This window comes from Nomia melanderi, chromosome 7 (genome assembly GCF_051020985.1).
Source record: "Nomia melanderi isolate GNS246 chromosome 7, iyNomMela1, whole genome shotgun sequence".
NCBI classification, from domain to species: domain Eukaryota; kingdom Metazoa; phylum Arthropoda; class Insecta; order Hymenoptera; family Halictidae; genus Nomia; species Nomia melanderi.
Window position 1 is genome coordinate 12,277,562 of NC_135005.1, and position 20,373 is coordinate 12,297,934.

Consider the following 20,373-nt stretch of genomic DNA (forward strand, 5'->3'; position numbering starts at 1 on the left):
GCGCCGCGGACGAACAGTGAGCGAATGCAAACGAATGTAAATAAACACGCGAGAGACGTAATTTCTGTATGTTTCCTCTGGCAATCTGCTTTTGCAAACACACTTTCACATTCGATAACACGATATTTTGATAGTGAAAGGAAGAGTGAACAAGAAATCGAGATACGCGGCGGTTTTATTGAACATTTCGTTCCAGGGAATGTAACCGTTCGATATTAGAAAGACTGTTCGCTTGTTCTTGTTCTAGGTGGATTTAACTTCCGTCGATTAATGCTGACGTGAGTGTATACTCGTCGATGTCAGCATTTTGTATAAACTTCGTTTCAATATTTGTTAGACGAAATTAGACAATTCAGTAATTTTATTAATTTCTAAATTAATTTTCGGCATTCCTAAATTTCAGTATTTGTTACTTCAAATTGAACTATTTGATATATTTTACATTTAGAGAAAGGAATACTTCATTAGCAGTTCTGTCTTGTAGGATAATTCAATTGGAACAAATCAACTGCTGAAAATGTTATAAAAATACTATAAAAACAGAAAATATTACAAAATTAGAAAATAGTACAAAGGCAGCAGACATTAACTTAACCCCTTGTCCTAAAATATTTCGGCAAACTCGTGAAGATTTCAAATAGGATTTAACTTTGAATGAAACTTTGGACGTACCTGTTATATAACTTTTAATATTTTGTTTTTGCGATATCTTATATTGTCCTATGTTTTGAAAATTGAAACAACTGATGCAAGTGGAGATACGAGTTCACCCGTGACCGGTCAACAACGTTTGGGCATGAAAACACGAGTTAACTCGTGACCGGTCAGCAATGTGTTAAGTAAATGTTGCCATAAAATTAATGTAGAATTTTCCTTTTTCTCTAACGAATCATCAACAATAAAATATCTCTATTGTGTGCAATTGGAAAAGAACATCATAGGGTTAACTCAGTTTCTTCGGTTACCTACTTAATCGGATGCCGGCATTTCGATGAGATGAAATGTTCAAATTTCGAAGACTAAGTCATGGACAATTGACCTGATCAGTCGAACAGCAAGAGATCAGCACGCAGTTCTCTTTTTTCCTATCAATTAAGCAATTGATATATAATTTAGCTTCGTACGTTGAAGGTTTTGTATGTTTCGAAGAATCTTCATCCGCAAAGGGTTAAACTTCCATCCGAGACCCATTAGAACCAACATGCACACCAAGATTTCACCTGTTACGAAACACCTCTATGACGGGGCCCGCGAACGGGCCCTGCAAGTCGGGCCCATCGCGTCCGACGCGTCGCTCGGATTTTCTCCTCGTTATTGCGTTCCAGGGTCCTTTTTGGGGGCCAATTGCCGGGGCCGAGCGCGCGTGAAAGGAAAAGCGGCGATGGTCCAGGCCCGGGGGCCGTCCGGAAGAGAAACCGGCAGTGGACGAAATCGATGTCGTTCGAAAATCGATTAAACTGTTCGTGAAATTAAAAAAAAACAAAAGAGGAACGAGCGGCGAAAGAAGAACGAAAGAAGGGAGCCAAACGAAAGTAGAGAAGAGATAGAATATGAACCAGGGAAAGGAAGGAAAATTATGAAAACCAAATGAAAAAAGAAAAGAAGATAATGAAACAAAAGAGAAAAGGAAACGAGAGAAGGGAAAAAGTAAAATGAAGAAAAGAGATGAAGAAAGAAGAAGTAAAAGAGAGAAAATGTAACAGTATGAGAGTTAAATTTAAGAGGAAACAAGAAAACGAAACAAAGGAAGAAGAAAGCAATATTTAAGGAAAAGGAAAATTAAACAAAAGAATATGAGAACAAAATGAAAGAAAGCGAAACGAAGGAAGAAGAAAGCAAAATTTAAGGAAGAAGATGACACAAAAGTCAGAACAAAATGAAAGAAAGCGAAACGAAGGAAGAAGGAAGCGGAATTTGAGGAGAAAGATGAAACAAAAATGAGAACAAAACGAAAGAAGAAAGCGAAACGAAGGAAGAGGAAAATAAAATTTGAAGGAAGAGAGAAAACGAGGCGAAAGGGGGATGATAGGGTAGAAAAAACGGGAACACGGTTGAGATCACGTTCGATTTCTTTTCGCGTTCCTTCGGTGGTTCCCGCGTGTGCGAGTTAAGTACACACAGGTAATCTGGAGCACGGAGAAGTATAACCTTGATGCATAACCTTGCCGCGCCGTGAACTTCGCCTTCGGTGGACACGGTCCGCGTAAATACCCACCGGCCGAACGAAACCGCTCGACTCGCTCGACCGGATCGCGTTCCCGATCACTTTCTCCGGAACGATGGGCCGCCGCGAAGAAAGATCGGCCGTACGCCGGCTCGCTGGTGGTGGACAACGGAGGAAGGAGAGCGGCCCTAGCGATGGGACCGATTTCCTCGTGGTCTCTTGATCGGGATGATATCATGGTTCGATCTTTGGGAGATTGATTCCTGCGAATAAATATAAAAAGATAAACTAATTGGAATTGGATACCACTGGAATTGGATGGAAGGGATGCGATCGTGACAGTGGAACCGATTTCCTCGTGATTTTTTATAGGGAGGATAATTTGGGAATCTCAACACTAAAACTATCGAGCAGTTAAATTGATTCTTTGAAATTTCTCTATAGAAACTTCAAGAGTGAATCTATTGGGACTTTACTCGATGTTCAATTCACTTTACGTGTTGCTAAAGGAATTTCTTTATTAATTTCCCAGAGGAACGTGCGCTGTCATTTTAATAACTGCAAAAAGAAGAGATTAGGAATGAACCGTTTTGACTCGTGTGGTAGTTTTAGTGTTAATTTCTGCGAATTGTTTGATATTGTATATTCGATATTTTGGCATTTCCTTGTGGTTTTTGATAGGAAGAATATTATGGGAATCCTAACTTTTACGAATTGTTTGATATTTTAATATTTCTTTGTGGTCTTTGATAGAGAGGATAATGTGAGAATCTCGATTTATTCAGTTGTTGGAGATTAATATACATTTGATATTTTGATAGTGTGGTTACTGTAATATCCTTTCTAACGAAGATCACAGGGAGATCGGTTCCATTAGTTATTCGATAAAATGATTAATTATTATGTGATTGTTTGATGGAAACGAAGCAGAGATATCCTTGGTGTTTGTTGGTATGAATATTTATATTTCAAAGGATATAGAAGCAGTCATCTAGGATCTATATATTATTATTACAAAGAAATCAGTTGTGGGATTATTAATATTGAAATAAATCTGTTCATAATATAAATAAATTTCCTGTCCCTAATGCTTCCAATTCCGACCAGTTAATTATTAGACATGCCTGAATCACACCCGACAGTCTCGCGCAGACGTCCACAGCTAATAAACTCATTCAAATTTCAAGTATAACCATATTTCTATCCGTGTGTCATACAAATCCGGAATCTCGAGTATTTCTCCATACCTTATACGTCGTTCATTTGCATGGAACGTTAGACGCCGGATAGACGGCGCCTAACAAATATCACAGCTTAGCGTCAGTAACATTTTGTATCGGCCACAATTCAAATCCATATTCGATTTCGAAAATCCAGCACGTCAAACTCAACATTACTTTTTGTTACTTTTATCCTTCATCTTGTTATTATTTTTATTTTAATATTTCATTTCTTTTAGTCTCTATTTCTCTATAACCACGTTGTCCTCATTACCTTCTCCTGTTCTATCATTCTTACCGTATCATGTTTCAGTTATTTTTTCGTCTAGCGACAAAGGACTTACTTTTACTCCAACCCTTTTTCTCCTTATCATTATATTATTCTGTATTACATTAAATTATATTAAATTACATTACATTCCATTCTATCACATTACACCATATTTCACCACAACATAGCACAACAGTACTAACAATAAAAAAATCGTAAAAATGATATATATATAATATATAATATATAATATATCATTATATTATTCTATATTACATTAAATTATATTAAATTACATTCCATTACATCCTATCACATTACACCATATTTCACCACAACATAGCACAACAGTACTAACAATAAAAAAATCGTAAAAATGATATTACACCAGGTTCTATCGCATTCCCATTATTTCTCCATTTCTCTCGAACAACCTTCAAAGAACGCAACCGAATCGAACCCATCGCTGCCCATAGCAAGCGCGCACGAGGTTTCCGTAACGCACGTCCGCCGGGACGACCGCCACCACCATCGCCCGTTCCTTCCGAGAGTGCCTCCTCCACCTGGACGATCTTGCCACCACCTTCACCACCTGGCCCGGGCGACACCACCGTCCGATACCGTGCCGGGGGAGAATACGCGCCTATATAACTACGGCGTTCCGCTGATTGGACGAAGTAAGTTACGTTTTCCTGCACTTAGGGAACAAGAGTACGCGGCCCGAGCCCGACGGGCGGCATTTCGAGAAATATGAGGATCCGCTCGGGATGCGCGGTCAGTTGTTCCACTATAACACGTAAACTAGTTCTTTTCTCTATCATTCTTCTCAACCACTTTGACAACAATCGGCTACGTCACCTCGCGATCGTTCTTGTCCGCGTGCACGTGGTTTGTTCTTCGAACGAGGCACGAGAGTCGAGACGCTCTTCTCTTCTCTCCTTCTTTTGGGACCATTCGTTGGGACCATTTTCTGGCCTTGATCGGTGAGAGACATTGTATCTGGAGTAAGTATCACGCGTTGATAGAAAGAAGGCAGCCGGGAATACAGTAATCTATCGTTGTTCGACGGTTGCTATGTAAGTTGTGTATGAGAGTTTATAACCTGTCACGCTAGAGACTGTGCATAGTAATTTGATTTTGTTAATTGATGCATGGTGAACGTGGTTTCCGATGTTAACTGAGAGTAGAATTGTTTAAATGGAAAGAAGATGATTGTTGAGATGTAGGTCGCGAATTGAAGTTTTGTCAAATTATCAATTATCAACTCTTTTTTGAGTTGGTTACTCTCTTCGGTTTTTCGTGGGAAATTGGGTATTCTTTTTGATAAATATTCACTTCTACCTTAAATTTATTGGTAATTTTTTGTTCACTGCAGTTTGTAAATGATTGTTTGAGAATATGTTGAAGCAAAATCTTGATTCTACTGAATTAAAGGTGCTAATTACAGTTTCTAGACTTGAGATCACGTTTTTGTCAGTTCCCTTGAAACATGTTTACTTTAACGTTTAACCGGGTTTACTGTTTTGGTATTCCTTGGCGACGACTATAGAGATCTAGTTTGTCAGAGTAACAGTGTAGAAGTACTAATGTGCCATTTATCGATACACAATAATTAATTAATCACATAAACAGAACATACAGAGAAACATCAACATCAAACATAATTTTCCATTAATGTATCATATTGTCACGATCGATGAACAAGTGGCGAACGAGTTGGTCGATTGTCCTGGAAATGGTACTGACTACTGCCTTCTTTATCGTTCTCTTATAAAATCAATCAGTTCGGTACTCAATGCTCCAGATACTTTGTTGGTACAGAAGACACCAGAATTTTAAGCTTTACTACGATATTTATTAATTATAATTGTCTTTCTTAAGTTTCATTCAAGTTTCAGGTTAAAGAAGTAACTTACTACTGTGACTTTGTTTCGTAATTCAATGGGTAATTAGGTTTGCTTGATTGCAGTTAATGACGGTGTCCACGGGATAAAAAGAAAATTTGATTAGTAAACTTTTGGTTTGGAAATCTTATAACCTCATTCTTAAGAAATTTGTTTCCATTTGTTCCGTGCTTGTCTTGTAGTTAACGTGCCCTGACGCAGCATTCTGTAAATTGCCATCATCTTCCTGAAAACGAAAGCTAATTTCTCGATCTCATTTCGTTTTTCTGAAAAGTAGAAACTTCACCGTTAGTAGTCCTCCGCTATGTTTATGTATACCGCGTCGGTGGTCGTGACGCAAATATATTAATACGAATTAGTGAAACTAGTTGCGAAAATTTGGAGGTCGGGCCAGCTGTATTTCGTTCACGAACGGTCACCGGACCATTCTGAATCGAAAGTCTCTCCGTTTCAGAAAAGCGTTCTTCCGCGGAGAATCCTGGACACCGTTAACGCGCGAAAGTGCACGCTTTCTTTTATTTTAAATTCCACATTTCTTTTATATGGAATATTCCACACCATAAACATTGGTCATGGAGTTTCCTGAAAATCGATTAGTACTTTCAAAAATTTGTTCTTTCCAATAATTATAATCTTCAAATTCATCGACGTTCCTTAAATATTATATTAAACATTCATTATTACGATACATTTGTAATAACGATATTATTATTATTATTATTTTTATTATTATATATAGGTATTGTAGTAACAATTCTCTGATCACAAGTTGAAATTCCTATGAAATTTTTAGAATCATTTAGAAAAATAGAAAATCACTCGAAAGATTTCTTTTCTAGCTCGAGATCGAGAACGAAACGATTGTGACCGGGAGTGGAACCGCGCGATGGTTCACTGTCACTCAATGTTTATCGGGGAACGTGTAATTTGATTATCGGTCGACAGCGAATTTCGAAAGCGAACTCGGTTCGAACTCGCGCTTCTCACGATCGAATGAAAGAAAGTGATTCTTTTGACTGTCGCGGGCAACTGTCACACGAAGACGAACTGTACATTCTCACGTTCGAATTATAAGCGACAGTGTCAAGCGTCCGTGAAGATTCACGTTACTAACCCTTTGCACTCTCAGTCACCACTTGATTCGATGCAGTGGAACTATAAGATTCGATATATAACATTAAATTCCGCATAATGCATCGGCGTGTGAAATATTCGGATAAAAAAGCTCTGTCTCTCAATTCACCTGTGACTTCTCTTTCAGTGAATTTCAAAAGAATATCGTCTTTGTCTACTCAGAAAATATTAAGTATTTCCGACGAAATGCTTCCGAGTGCAAAGGATTAAATCAATGCCAAACTGACACTCAGGTAACACTTGAACTCTAGCAACCTGCGCGTGATTATGTTCACAGGCTGCGCTAGTTGTACTACTGCAGGCCGTTCTTGTAACGAGCAAAGCGTTGGATCAGAACCAGTTGCAGCAGAAGCAGCAGCAGTCTCAGCAACAAGTACCGTACGTTTCCTCAATTAACCTTGACAAGCTAAATCAAAACAGAAATTAAATCAACTAACATGTCAACATTCAACTGCCAATTTTCAAAATAAGCACCAACGACTTGCTCCTCAACCCAACATACGATCGAACTCACAGTGTCATCCACTTTCCATTCAGATACGGAACAGCGGCCCAGAAGCGATGGGGCGACGATTTGGGTGGCGGCCATGGGGGCGACCTCAGCGGTTACGGCGGTGACGTAGGCGGCGGACACGGCGGCGGTGACCTCGGTGGCGGCGGTGGTTACGGTCACTCCGGTGGCGGTGGTTTCGGCCACTCCGGTGGCGGTGGTTTCGGTCACTCCGGTGGCGGTGGTTTCGGTCACTCCGGTGGCGGCGACATAGGCGCCGCCTTAGCCCACGCCGGTGGCGGGGACATCGGCGGTGGCTTAGGTCATTCGGGCGGAGGCGACATCGGCGGTGGCTTGGGTCATTCGGGCGGAGGCGACATCGGCGGTGGCTTGGGTCATTCGGGCGGAGGTGACATCAGCAGTGCTCTAGCTCATTCCGGTGGCGGAGACATCGGTGGCTACGGTGCGCCAGCAGGCGGACTGGGCGACCACCACGACGAGCACCACGACGACCATCACGACAAGGGCTACTGGAAGAAGAAGCTGATCTGGAAGCCCGGCTGGAAGAAGATCTGGAAGCCCGCGAAGAAGCAAATCTGGAAGCCGGCGTGGAAGAAGATCTGGAAGCCAATTTGGGTGCCGACGCAGAAGGCGGTGTGGAAGGACATCCAAGTGCCCGCCTGGAAGAAGATCTGGAAGCCGGTCTGGAAGGAGATCCAAGTGCCCGTGTGGAAGGAGATCCAAGTGCCAGCCTGGAAGAAAATTTGGAAGCCAGTCTGGAAGCCCATCCAGGTGCCGGCTTGGAAGGAGATCCAGGTGCCGGCTTGGAAGAAGATCTGGAAGCCTGTCTGGAAAGAGATCCAGGTGCCCGCGTGGAAGGAGATCCAGGTGCCTGCTTGGAAGAAGATCTGGATCCCGGAATGGGTGAAGGTAGGCATCCCCGGCGAGCACTACCACGGCACGGACCATCACGGCTGGCAGTACACGAGTCACGACCTGTGGAAGAAGAAGCTGATCTGGAAGCCGCTTTGGAAGAAGTACTGGAAAGCGGCGAAGAAGCAGATCTGGGTGCCCGACAAGAAGCTGGAGTGGGTGTCGGCTTGGAAGCAGATTTGGAAGCCGGCTAAGAAGCAGATCTGGGTGGACGACAAGAAGCTGGTGTGGAAGGAGGAGTGGAAGCAGATCTGGAAGCCCTCGAAGAAGCTCGTCTGGGTGCCCGACAAGAAGCTGGAGTGGAAAGAGGCTTGGAAGCAGATCTGGAAGACTGACAAGAAGCTGGAGTGGATACCCGACAAGAAGTTAGCTTGGAAAGAGGCTTGGAAGCAGATCTGGGTGCCCGCCTGGAAGGAGATCTGGGTGCCAGCTTGGAAGAAGATCTGGAAGCCGGTGTGGATCTCGGAGTGGTTCCCGTCCGAGGACCATCATCACCATCATCACGGCTGGGAGGACAGGAAGGATGTCCAGGCGCAGGGCTCCCAAGTTGTTCCTTACAGTCCGGAGGCAGGTTCCAAGCAGAACGGACCTGCGCAACAGCGCCAGGTCGACGAGAACAAGATCAGGTGGGACAGGTCGTCGTCGAAGGCGGAGTCTAAAGGCATCAGCCAGGACTTAGTACCGCCGCCGGCTACGAAGCAAAGCGCGCCGGCGAACTTCGCGTTCCCCAATCATTGAAGAAGCGTCGTCGCCCTGTAGGATGCTTGTACAAAAAGAATCTTCGATAGTATTGTATAATAAGCCGCTGTATATATTACCGTAGGTCTAAGTTAAGGTCTTAGCGTGTTAAGTCCCCTCGATTAATCGACTGACACCGGCCCCTTTCACTGTCCCTCTTCTTGCGACGAGGTGCCCTCGTATCTAACGTAAACACGCATACTTTATGTATATGCCTCCTTTTTATACGATGTTGTTGTTACCCTTACTTTGTTAACCGATGCCGTTGAGAATAAAGTTGGTGGATATTTTGTTAACTCGCTACTTTCTCGTCCCTTCATCAGAATGTCGGTTAGCTACCTGGAGCTGATTACGTGGAGTCAATTAACACTTTGCACTCGGAAGCTCGTCACTAGAAATATTCGAGACTTTCCAATGAGACACAGGCGATATTTGAAACGAACTAATGAGACGTAAATTAAGAAACAAAGCTATTTTATATAAAGATTTCACATATTGATGCATTATACGGAACTTAATATCATATACAACGCTTTGTAATTTTGTTGTATCAGATCAAACGGTGACCTCTTGAGTGCAAAGGGTTAAGTCAAACAACCGGCTACAAAATAGAGATAAACAAATTACATGATAAATTTCTCTCAGTGGAAACGGAAACAAGAGGATGAACATTGAGAAAACAATCGGATGATATAGGGATTGATGGAGAATTCAATGGACGAAAGGAAAGAATTTTAAATCCGGCCATTTGACCGGTTCCCGATACGGTTAGTGTTAGGCTTCATATTCGTTGGAAGATCGACTTCTACCGGTGCAACTGATAAAGGTGAAAGTGACTAGGTTCGATAAATATTATTAACTTTCCATATTTCTGAAGTACAACGATCGATCACATTGTTATTAGAGAAACTTCTGCCGTATTTCTCGCTCAAGAGAAAATGGCGGACATGTTGTCGGTAATACTGATACTTCAGCATCTATTTTTAACAATTCAACTCTCCTTCGATCTTTTTCTACACCTTTCGGGCATAAATTCGAATATTTTCGTTTGTCGGACGTTTTCGACAACTTTCTTCTCCCCGTTTCTTAATCGCCCCTGTCGTTGAGGTTTAGGATCATCTAATCTCCGGTGTTACGAGCGACGGGGCGATAATGGTTCGTTAACACCTCCGCGTTAGCGTTTTCGCCTAGTCATTGCCGAATGCCCACGCTCGACATGACGCAACGCGGGCCCGCGCCGCGAAACCGGAGAAAGTCGGAATCTGTTCGCCGCTCGAGGATCTGTATATGGGGGACCTCGACCGTGGAGAAAGTGTCCGTACACCCACACACGCGCGGCCGCGCGTGTTCCATCGGAAGGAATTAATTCGTGCTGCAACGATGGGACCGGGCCTATTTACACTGCCGCCGGTAGAGATGGGAACGACGCTCTCGCGTTAATGTTGCGATTAACTTGCAGACGATTTTTAGTTTTTTCAAACTTTTCTTATACAGTCAAACCTGCTTTTGTGCGGTTTTCTATGCGATTGTTTTTTGTGCGATCTTTTCATGCGGTATACGAATTCCAACGGTATTGTTGTTTTTCAAGTGAAGAAAGCGACTTTGAGTCAGTTCGTCACAAGAAGATGCGGGTTTTGGACTACGAGTAGCAGTGAATTATGGGTATTGCGAGAATTTCTCCATGTATGAGAAATTAAATTTTTTTTAAACGACTCCATGTGTAATTTAATTATTTGTTTCGTTTGGAAGCACTTTCTCACTATTTCATAAATTTCTGAACATTTCTTTTATGCGGTCCCTATCTACCGCACAAAAACGGGTCTGATTGTATTCCAAATGTCAAAGTGGCTCTGCTAAACGGAACCTCCCTGTTGGTAAACCAGTAATTCTCAAATTAAAAGGGTAGGGAGCTATGCTCTAGGTATCTTTTAATATCACCCAGGCTCAATCTACAGGCTAGTCCTGTAAAAAAAAAAGATGGGAACGACGCTCTCGCGAGTGAGAATGGATAGACTGGTCAAAATGCATCGATGAGAAAATAGAAAGAAGGGAATCAAGGTTCTAAGAATATCAAATTTCTCGTGTCTATATTTAAATTGTATACGCGACGTCGGTGGGACCATTTTGTTTCCTTAACGCATTGCGTACCGGCTACTTTTCGGAAAACTGAATTGTTCGGATGGAAATGCTCAGTGAGATCAACTTATATTGCTATACACATAAAAACTCAGATACCAATATTGTTATGCAATGTATTTTAAATAGATAATCGATTTGAATCAAATTTCACGTTTTTCAAAGTACTATAGTAATTAGCAAAATTGCATAGCTAAGTGTCCTTATATAAAAACGAGATTTCTCGTTGCCAGTACGCAATGTGTTGACACTAGAACAACCGAGCAGTGAAATCGACATTTCGAAACTTGTCTATAGGAACTCTAAGAATAAGGCTGCTAAGATTTCAATTGACTCATTAAACAGTTTGAGTATTAAATAACAGTACCTACAATCATTTCATTCTTATTTTAACACGTTCAGTGCCACGTGTACCACATGTGGTACACGTTAATTTTTGTAACAAAATATTTTTAGGGACACATGGTCAAGAATAGCTGTATACGTTACAAAGCACCGAAAACATCAAGAAACGATATCAAAATACATAAAATTAAAAGAAAACTCGAATATAACTGAATATTTTATTTAAAAAATCAATACAGTTCATAAGCAAAATATGACCGGAACGTGTTAATGCATAGAATTGTGATCGTCGCGAACGTACAATGTTGGGAACATGCGTTAAAATGTTATTTGTCACATATAAACGTTCTAATGTGATATTTGCTAAGGGGTGCACGTTGAACTTGGTGCCATCGCTAAGCGCAATCGGCCGATCGCGAGTCATGCGGGTCCGGCACGCAATTGACTCCAATGCCCGGCGAGAGAGAAACTGTGCCCGATCCGGCCATCGCGTCGGGGGTCAGACTTTTCATCGCGAGTAGTGTCGCTCGATCGAGAAAACAACCGGAGAAATGTCGTGTGCGTATTTTCTAATCGACCCTGCCGCGGTTTTCACTTTCCTCGTGGTCCTCTTTCTCTCCGCGAGTTTTGCGTCACACTTTTCAGCGCTGTTCCTCGCCTACGTTGTAAAATAAATTAGATAGAAATGACTTTTTAATAGGGTTCGTGATGTAAGAAACGGAGTAAGTCGCTTTTCGAAAACAATTGTTTTATGATTATAATTAAGCCTTTAGCTGGATCATAGTGAGACTAAACTAATTGCTGAATTATCATGGGAACGGCATGGTTTTTGAATCTTTGGAAAATTGAATTTGCAGTTTTAGAGGAAAGGGCATGCTTTGAAATAAAGTGAGCGAGAAATTATCAAATGATCTAATTATTAAGCTTTCAAATTTTTTAATTGTTAAGTTATAAAGTTAACAGATTATCGAGTTATCAAGTTATCAATTTATCATGGTGGTAAGTTATCAAGTTATCAAATTATAAAGCTATCAAGTTATCAAGTTATCAAGTTATCATGGTTGCAAGTTATCGAGTTATCAAATTATAAAGCTATCAATCTATAAAGCTATCAAATTATAAAGTTATCAAATTATAAAGCTATCAAGTTATCATGGTGGCAAGTTATCGAGTTATCAAGTTATCAAGTTGTCAAATTGCAGAGCTATCAAGTTATCAAGTTATCAAATTATCAAATTACAAAGCTATCAAGTTATCAAGTTATTAAGTTATCAAATTACAAAGCTATCAAGTTATCAAGTTATCAAGTTATCAAATTCCTACATTTTCAAATAGCCAAGTGCAATTTACTCGAATAAAAGAATTAAACGAAGTTTCCCATCCGTTAAAAAAATACAAATTATCGAAACTCTTTTTGCACCGATCGGTTTCTCTGTACCGCGATTGTTAGCGCACAAGGTCGTTTCACCAAGAAAATTCTCTTCAACACGTGATCCACGCGATCGTATATTGAAATGGAAATCCCGCGCGTTGAATGGCCAACGATTACCACGATAATGATCAATTTTACACCTTGACGGCGCGTTTCGACGCATTAAACGAGCCCCGTGCGCGAGGCAACAATGCGTACCTAATTAACTTGTCGCTTTTGATTTGCTTTTATCTTTGATCATAGTCGGGTTCAACTCCGACGGAACTATGTAACGTCTGCCGGCCAAAATGCGTGTAATTGTCTAGGATTTTATGGCGTTAGAAAGCTATGACACACGAATTACAGAGGATTGCCGTCCGATTGTCTTCTTCGAATGCTAATTGTGCAAACCATTGATGGTAGAGAACGTTAATTGGTCGTTCGTAAGCTGGAGAAATAAAATTGTGGATTGAACATGATTAGAAAATTAATGTACCATTGTATTTACTTTGGTTTCAAAAACAATGTTACATGCATTCGTATAATTTAACGTACTCTCTCTTTAATTAATTTGTTTCAATTAACATTGATGTTCGTTATCTTGAAAAATGATTTCATAAATTCGAATTATGTCTCCTTCGGTTAGAGGGTAGCAGAGTCAAATAAAAAAATGAAAATCATTAAATTCGAAAAGTTGAAAATTCGAATAATGGAAGCTTATGTAATACAGCCAGATCGAAATAGTAACGCGAGCTTCCACTTTACGAAGCTCAAACACTATTCTCGTGGAGCGGGTTCCAGTGTTTGTCCCACACCTCTGCCCATGAATATTAATGAACAAACAATTATTCGGAACAGAAAGGTTTGTACAAGTAAACAGATGTTTGCGTTTCGTAATCTGCTGTAATGGGATCGAGACGCTCGCTAAGAACCAATACAAACGACCGAACACAATCTCACCGTGGTTTTACATTCGAAGAACCCGACGAGTGAAAATACTCATTTACATTCTGACTTTATTAATTACTTCAACCCTGAGGCACGAAGCTTCCCAAGTTCAAACTAAATGTAACTTTTCGAGGAAATAACGAATCTCGGAAAAATCTGCATACCAAATTCATTCTACAAACACTTCCAAGTATCCTTAACTTTAATCTTAAGTTTCTCCTTCGTGTCCTATAAACATTCTTTAAAACAACTCTGCAATCCGCAAAATCTAAAAATCAAAATACAAATACTAACAAGAGTTACAAACAAATTTACCATCAACGTCATACACCAAATCACAAAATAATCAAGAACCAGAATCATTTTCCTCGAAAAAGAAAAATTTTAAATAACCAGGATAACAAGAGAATATTTTGCAAGACAAAATTAACCCTTTGCACTCGGAAGTTTCTCACTAGAAATATTTAGCAATATTCTACGAGACAAAGACGATATTCTTCGTAACTAACTCGAAGGGAAATAACGAGTACATTGAGGAACAAAGCTATTTTATTCCAGTATTGCGCGTATCGAGGCATTATACTAAGTTCAACATTAAATATCAGATTTTAAAGTTTTATTGCGTCAAAGGGTTAACGTAAGAGAGATATATAATGAAAAGAAAGTAAATTCCGAAAAGGTTTGATCCTATCGAAAGTCCCTCGCCGCGGAAGGTCATCAGCAGTGTGAAAATGAATCGCGGACAGGACAGAGGCATGCCGGATGCAATAATTAATGCTCCCGGTGTGTTGAACCTGCGAGATCGCGTCGGATTTCCCCGTTGGTTCACAGAAAAGCGGTACCGGTCCGGTCGGTTCACTTCCCACCGTCCTGCCCGACCAGGAAATAATCTCCGAGCCGCTTCGAAAGCGTCGTTCTTATCGTGGCTTTCCGTCGAACTGGATCTTTCCTTTTTTTCACCGCGCGTTTTCCTCTTTCATCCACGATAGAGACGGATAAGGAAACGTCTGCAACAATGTGACGAGATAATTGAACCGTTTATTTTGGAAATGGTGTAAGTCCATTTCGAGCCCGTAAATATATATTATTTTCGTTAAATTCGCCGAAAGGAAATTTATATAATCAAATTACATATTGATGAATTGGTAGAAACATTGCAAGACTTGACATAATCAACCTATACTTTTTAATTGACTCCTTTAATTTTCTCGAAATAACAGAAAATGGACTTGCACCACTTTCAAAATAAACGGTCCAATTAATATTACTGGTTTCGTCAGTCATTTTGAAACTACTATGATTATTCTGGTTACGTAAGCGATTTCTAGGTTTCGCTCGTTACACGAGTTTGTTATTCTCCAATTGATAGGACTGTCACTCTCATTCCTTGAATTTGTTACTGATCTTCGTTATTTCAATTGTTTTCGATTATTGCAATTATTGTTGAGTTGGATATGTAGATTACATTTCGACTAAAATTCTTATAATAGATTGATGGAAATTAGTAAAATTAACGAACCTCGTGTTCTATTCTACGAATGTCCAACGGAAGAAAATTAAGATTCGAAAATGTGGAAGATTGATTATCGATGATGCCAAAATGTTTTTGAAACCCTTCGAAGTATCGAGGAATATCCATAGTTTCGATTAAGCGAAGACAAGAGATTCTTAACCACGATGGTCGATGACCGACACTCCGGAATTGCTCGAGAACAATTACAACATCTGAGATAATTGACGATGAATAAAAATGTGTAATAGCATAGATAATTAGATAATAGTGTTAAGTGAAAATTGCGATGTCAAGTGGTCAATAATTGCTTCTATTTACATTTGCTACGGAAGGATAAGCGATATATGAAATTCTCAAGATTCCCGTGGCAGTGAACGTGTTAAATAAGAGTTAAACATTTATATTCCGACCTCCGACGTGTCGCGGTTCAAAGGGGAAAAAAGGGGAGAGGAAAAAGTTGGATAATTCCGTAACGGGGCAGCAAGAGCGAGGAGATCCATGAAAAGGATGTCCCACACAAAAAGATATTTTCGTCGGCGAGGCCATGGGTGTCAAGCCGATAATATCACAGGGTGGCACCAGAATCGTTTTTGTTACCATACGAATATGAGAGGCCGTTATAGTAACCGTGCTCGAAGTCACGAACTGAAGTATCAGTGCATCCGAAGATGTTGTGCGCGACGATCTCTCTAATTCTTCTTCTTCTCTGCGTCTTCTGCGCCTACGATTGCCTCAAGCCGCGTAATTTTCCACCTGGTTCGTCCGTATGCCATATATTTACGACAAAAGAATATTTATAGTTTCCATAGTTCTAATAATTGAATTACTTTCATAGCATTTATAATATTAACAGATTAATCAACTTTGTAGCTCTCATAATTTCCGTAGTTTAATTAACTCGATTGTTTCTACAGTTTTAACGATTAAGTGAATTTTATGGTTTTCATAAAGTAATTTAATAGTTTCATTGATGCTACAGTTGTTATACTTTATATAGATTTAATAGTTAATTTTATCGTTTCAGTATCGTTACACTAGTTAATCTTTCATTTCGAATATTATTCTTCTACGTAACTGCCATTGCTCTTCGTTAGGATGATTATTTTGAAGGTCTTTGAGGTTAATACGTTAAAAGGATTGTAAGCAGAGGAAAAATATAAATATTCATTTATAACAGAAAGATTTGGCATTTTCAGTTATTTAGCTGCTTTTCGGTGATCGTTCTCTGTATTCGAACTAGGTCCAAAATGGCTGCCGTTCTTCGGCTGCTTCCTCACGTTCCAACGATTGAAAAATAAACATGGATACGTCCACTTGGCGTTCCGGGAACTGATGAAAACCTACGGACCGATTTTGGGGTTGAAATTAGGAAACCAAAAGGTGGTTGTGATTTCTTCCCACGACCTGGTGAAGAAAGTGCTCCTCCGGGACGAGTTCAATGGCAGGCCGGGCGGGTTCTTCTTCAAGGTCCGCGCGTTCGGGAAAAACAAAGGTTTCTAATGCGTTTGACACGTTAAGAATTCTTCGATAAATAATCTTTCTAATTCTAAATAAAAAAATATGATAATAGTTTACTTAGACGTAACATTGAATTATTAGAACTAGGCATAATACAGACGCAATAAGTAGAATAAATTTAAAAGTAGATATCATAATTATTACATCTCACGAAATTAGTAATAATACTAATAATTAATAGCATATAATATTTTTATTGTTTATTTAGCTGTTCCAATACTTCGAGCAAATAATAAATTTCACAAAAAATAGGGGACCATTTATTGGTAGTTTAACATATACAAATAAAATTGACACGTTGAGTGCGAAATATACAAAATGAAAATAATCTAATATCAAATTATGTAATTAAAGTGCGTTATTATTATTGCAGGTTTATCTTGTTGAATGTCACTGCATCAGGTAGTATTGCTAGTAATACAGAAAAGTTTCCAAATAATCATCGTTTAATTGAAAAAATTATAGTAATTCGATTCTATGGCATCCAACGTGTCAACACATTGCGTACCGGGTAATCTTCAGAAAACTGTGACGATGGCAATTTTCAGTGAAATCAGTTTATATCATTATATGTATATATGAACAATTCAGATGTCATATTATTGTGTAATATATTTTAAATAGATAATCAATTTGAATCAAATTGAATATTTATCTAATGCTATGGTAATTAGCCAAGTTACATAGAAAAACGAGATTTCTCGTTGCCAGTACGCAATGTATTAATTACTGAAAATTGCTTTTCCAAAAAATCGTTAAAAGCTACAATTCTCTGTACTAGGTATATTGTTTGCTGAGGGTCCGTCGTGGTCCCAAAACCGTCGTTTCACGATGCGCCATCTTAGAGCGTTCGGGTTGGGCCAGTCGATTATGGAGGATCACTCGAGAATCGAAGCGGAGTGTCTGATCAATTACCTTCGCAATGCCAGCGAGAAAGGTCCCGTCCTCATGCACACAGCTTTCGACGTTGCAGTTTTGAATGCACTTTGGTGCATGTTCGCTGGGCACAGATTCGATTACGACAACGAGAAGCTGAAGGAGATTCTCGATGCTGTCCATGACGCGTTCAGGTAAACCGATTACGTTAAGAAAATCAGTGATCCGTGAAAATTAGCATAAACTATATAATGAATAATAATATTAATAACAATAATATATAATAATACTCTATTTTAATATTATATTGATATTTATTAATGATAATACCTTTTCCAATATCCGTCTATAAAGATTCAACATTTGTCCAAATATTTTCAATTATCTACCATTGATCTACCGTGCAATTAAGTTATATTATTTCCATTGTTTTCTCTAAAGTTCTTCTCGAAATCTGTTCGCAAATAATTGAATAATGAATATTAAAATATTGAAATATAAAGGAAACGTCGAATAGAATAATGAGTAATCGTTTCTAACGCAGATTGATGGACACAATGGGCGGAATCATTTCGCAAATGCCGTTCCTCCGGTATATAATACCTGAATCATCCGGTTACAATGATTTAATGAGGATCCTCCGAAAATTCTGGAGCTTCTTGGACGAAGAGATCACCGAACACGAGAAACGGTTGACCGGAAGCGAGCCGCAGGATCTGATCGACGCCTTCCTCTTGGAGATATCGGCCAACAATGGCGCTCGGGACGACACGATTTTCGATAGTCAGTGATTTATTAATATTTCCGTGGCACATTAAAAGTATTAGATCGTCCCATAAATAATTTCGTTCGTTTTATGCTAGCTTCTGCAGAAAATTAGCTGTCATGTCTTTCTAATCGTCGACGCATCGTCGCGTATGAGCTTCTCCCATTTTTCGATGAATTTTTTAATGCCATTTTCGAGATTGTATAAATCATTATTATTCCATTAACTGATAATCATTAATATGCCATTAAATTAAAAATATATGGTGTTTAGAATGTATTTAACACTTTTCAGGAGAAAGTTTGCTTGTTCTGTGCTTGGATCTCTTCTTGGCAGGCTCGAAAACTACCACTGACACCTTGGCGACCACTTTGCTTTTCCTGTCCTTGCATCCAGAGTGGATTAAGGTGTTGCAAGAGGAAATGGACAACGTTGTCGGCAGATCTCGATTTCCCACTTTGGGAGATCTGCAGTCTTTGCCGATGATGGAAGCATTTCTCGCGGAGGTGACGGAACTTATTCATTTACTCTATTAACTTTGATAAATCTCAATGAAATTTGGTTTATTCAATAACTTAGAATGAAAATGAATTTCCGAGTCTAAGGAAAGTGTTGTGTCACCTGATAAGTCGGATGACATGGCAGTCAACCTGTTAAAAGTGAAATAAAAGCAATATCCATGTTTCTTAAATTTTACAGAAATTTTATGAAATTAAATGAGAGATCTTTTATTAGATACAACGGTACTTAATCTTATCGCCGCTCGGGTTACCCCATAACACTACGAAAGACGTAACCCTTGATGAATACCAAATCCCCAAGGTATGAATTATTGGACACTTTATTAATGAATAATAAATAACTATTAACACATGCGTAGTTATTACGAATAGAAATTTATTTGTTATTCTAGGATACAGTCATTCTGCTCGATCTAAGCAGCGCGAGCTACGATTCAGCTTATTGGGATCATCCAGAAGAGTTCCGACCGCAGCGATTCCTAGACGAAAAAGGCCGGTTCAGTCAAAACAACGCGAGCATTCCTTTCAGTCTAGGTACAAGTTCCTCGACAAACGCATTTATTCTTACCAAAAATCGAAGACTCGTCTGTTTTTCTAAAAACACCTGTTCTCAGGCCATTTTGTGGAACAAACTGGCATCAATCATTTATTACGAATATTTGATCTTACTAATCTTTCATTGATTAACATGTTATGGTATTTCTCCCGTTTTAACAAGGCAAATTCTATTTTCTACGCGCGTGAGATACTTTATTTCGTGAAACATTTCCGGAGATTCATTTCTGCCATCTCACGAATTCCTCGTGAATAATTTCGAACGATAGAATCGAACTGTCGAGACGGATTCGAATAGAAATTTCGTGGGCAGTGACGTCGCTCGAAAGAAATCCCAAATATTTTTACGTAATCGTTCGAAATACAGAATAGTTCCGCGTTTCAGGGAAAAGACGGTGTCCCGGAGAAATGCTGGCACGGAGTACCATATACTTGTTCTTCGCCTACGTCGTGCATTACTTCGACATGGAAATTTCACGGGAACATGGGGATCCAGACCCGAATGGCTACGATGGTTTCGCTATATCGCCGAAACCGTATTACTTGAAGCTCACGACGAGATCGGACATACCAATTTCCCAATTGAATTAACAGAAGTTGTCCGACGCAACGAAGTGAATACTAAAAGTCACTGTTTCGAATACGTTTTGTAAAAAATTTAGAATCTAATGTCTATCAATTGTCGTTTGGGAATAAACAGTCGAATGAAGTACAAGAATTACGTAACTTTCATAAGAATGTTTGAAATTTGAAATTCGAAAGTGTGAAACTTGACAGTTCGAAACCCGAAATTCGATATTTAAAGGTTTACAATGTGAAATTTGAAAGTACCTTTGAAATTTAGAAGTATAAAATTTGTAATTTCAAAGAAAGAAGCTCGAGACTTGAAATTTCAAGGTTCGACGTTACAAATTTAAAAGTGCCAAGCAC

The 20,373-nt window shown here is 39.5% G+C and overlaps 2 protein-coding genes across 2 annotated transcripts; both read left to right on the forward strand.

The window, feature by feature from the left end:
- The first annotated feature begins 4,361 nt into the window (after positions 1–4,361).
- LOC116434240 (uncharacterized) lies at positions 4,362–8,946 on the forward strand. Its single transcript, XM_076369029.1, has 3 exons — positions 4,362–4,429; positions 6,971–7,071; positions 7,231–8,946. The coding sequence occupies exons 1-3, from the start codon at positions 4,406–4,408 to the stop codon at positions 8,852–8,854; spliced, it is 1,749 nt and encodes a 582-aa protein (XP_076225144.1). The 5' UTR covers positions 4,362–4,405; the 3' UTR covers positions 8,855–8,946.
- Positions 8,947–15,875: 6,929 nt separating this feature from the next.
- On the forward strand, positions 15,876–20,153 carry LOC116430512 (methyl farnesoate epoxidase). The gene is made up of 8 exons (XM_031984769.2): positions 15,876–15,963; positions 16,448–16,699; positions 17,507–17,795; positions 18,146–18,384; positions 18,662–18,873; positions 19,103–19,189; positions 19,281–19,422; positions 19,829–20,153. The coding sequence occupies exons 1-8, from the start codon at positions 15,876–15,878 to the stop codon at positions 20,032–20,034; spliced, it is 1,515 nt and encodes a 504-aa protein (XP_031840629.2). The 3' UTR covers positions 20,035–20,153.
- The last annotated feature ends 220 nt before the right edge of the window (positions 20,154–20,373 follow it).

What these genes read in the sequence shown, in the direction of transcription:
- LOC116434240 (XM_076369029.1), top strand. Translation starts at nt 4,406, where the DNA reads ATGAGGATCCGCTCGGGATGCGCG. An exon ending in GGATCCGCTCGGGATGCGCG is followed by an intron (nt 4,430 to 6,970) that starts GTCAGTTGTTCC and finishes TTATGTTCACAG; the next exon opens with GCTGCGCTAGTTGTACTACT. An exon ending in CAGTCTCAGCAACAAGTACC is followed by an intron (nt 7,072 to 7,230) that starts GTACGTTTCCTC and finishes CTTTCCATTCAG; the next exon opens with ATACGGAACAGCGGCCCAGA.
- LOC116430512 (XM_031984769.2), top strand. Translation starts at nt 15,876, where the DNA reads ATGTTGTGCGCGACGATCTCTCTAATTCTTCTTCTTCTCTGCGTCTTC. An exon ending in CGCGTTCGGGAAAAACAAAG is followed by an intron (nt 16,700 to 17,506) that starts GTTTCTAATGCG and finishes TCTCTGTACTAG; the next exon opens with GTATATTGTTTGCTGAGGGT. An exon ending in ATGAATACCAAATCCCCAAG is followed by an intron (nt 19,190 to 19,280) that starts GTATGAATTATT and finishes TTGTTATTCTAG; the next exon opens with GATACAGTCATTCTGCTCGA.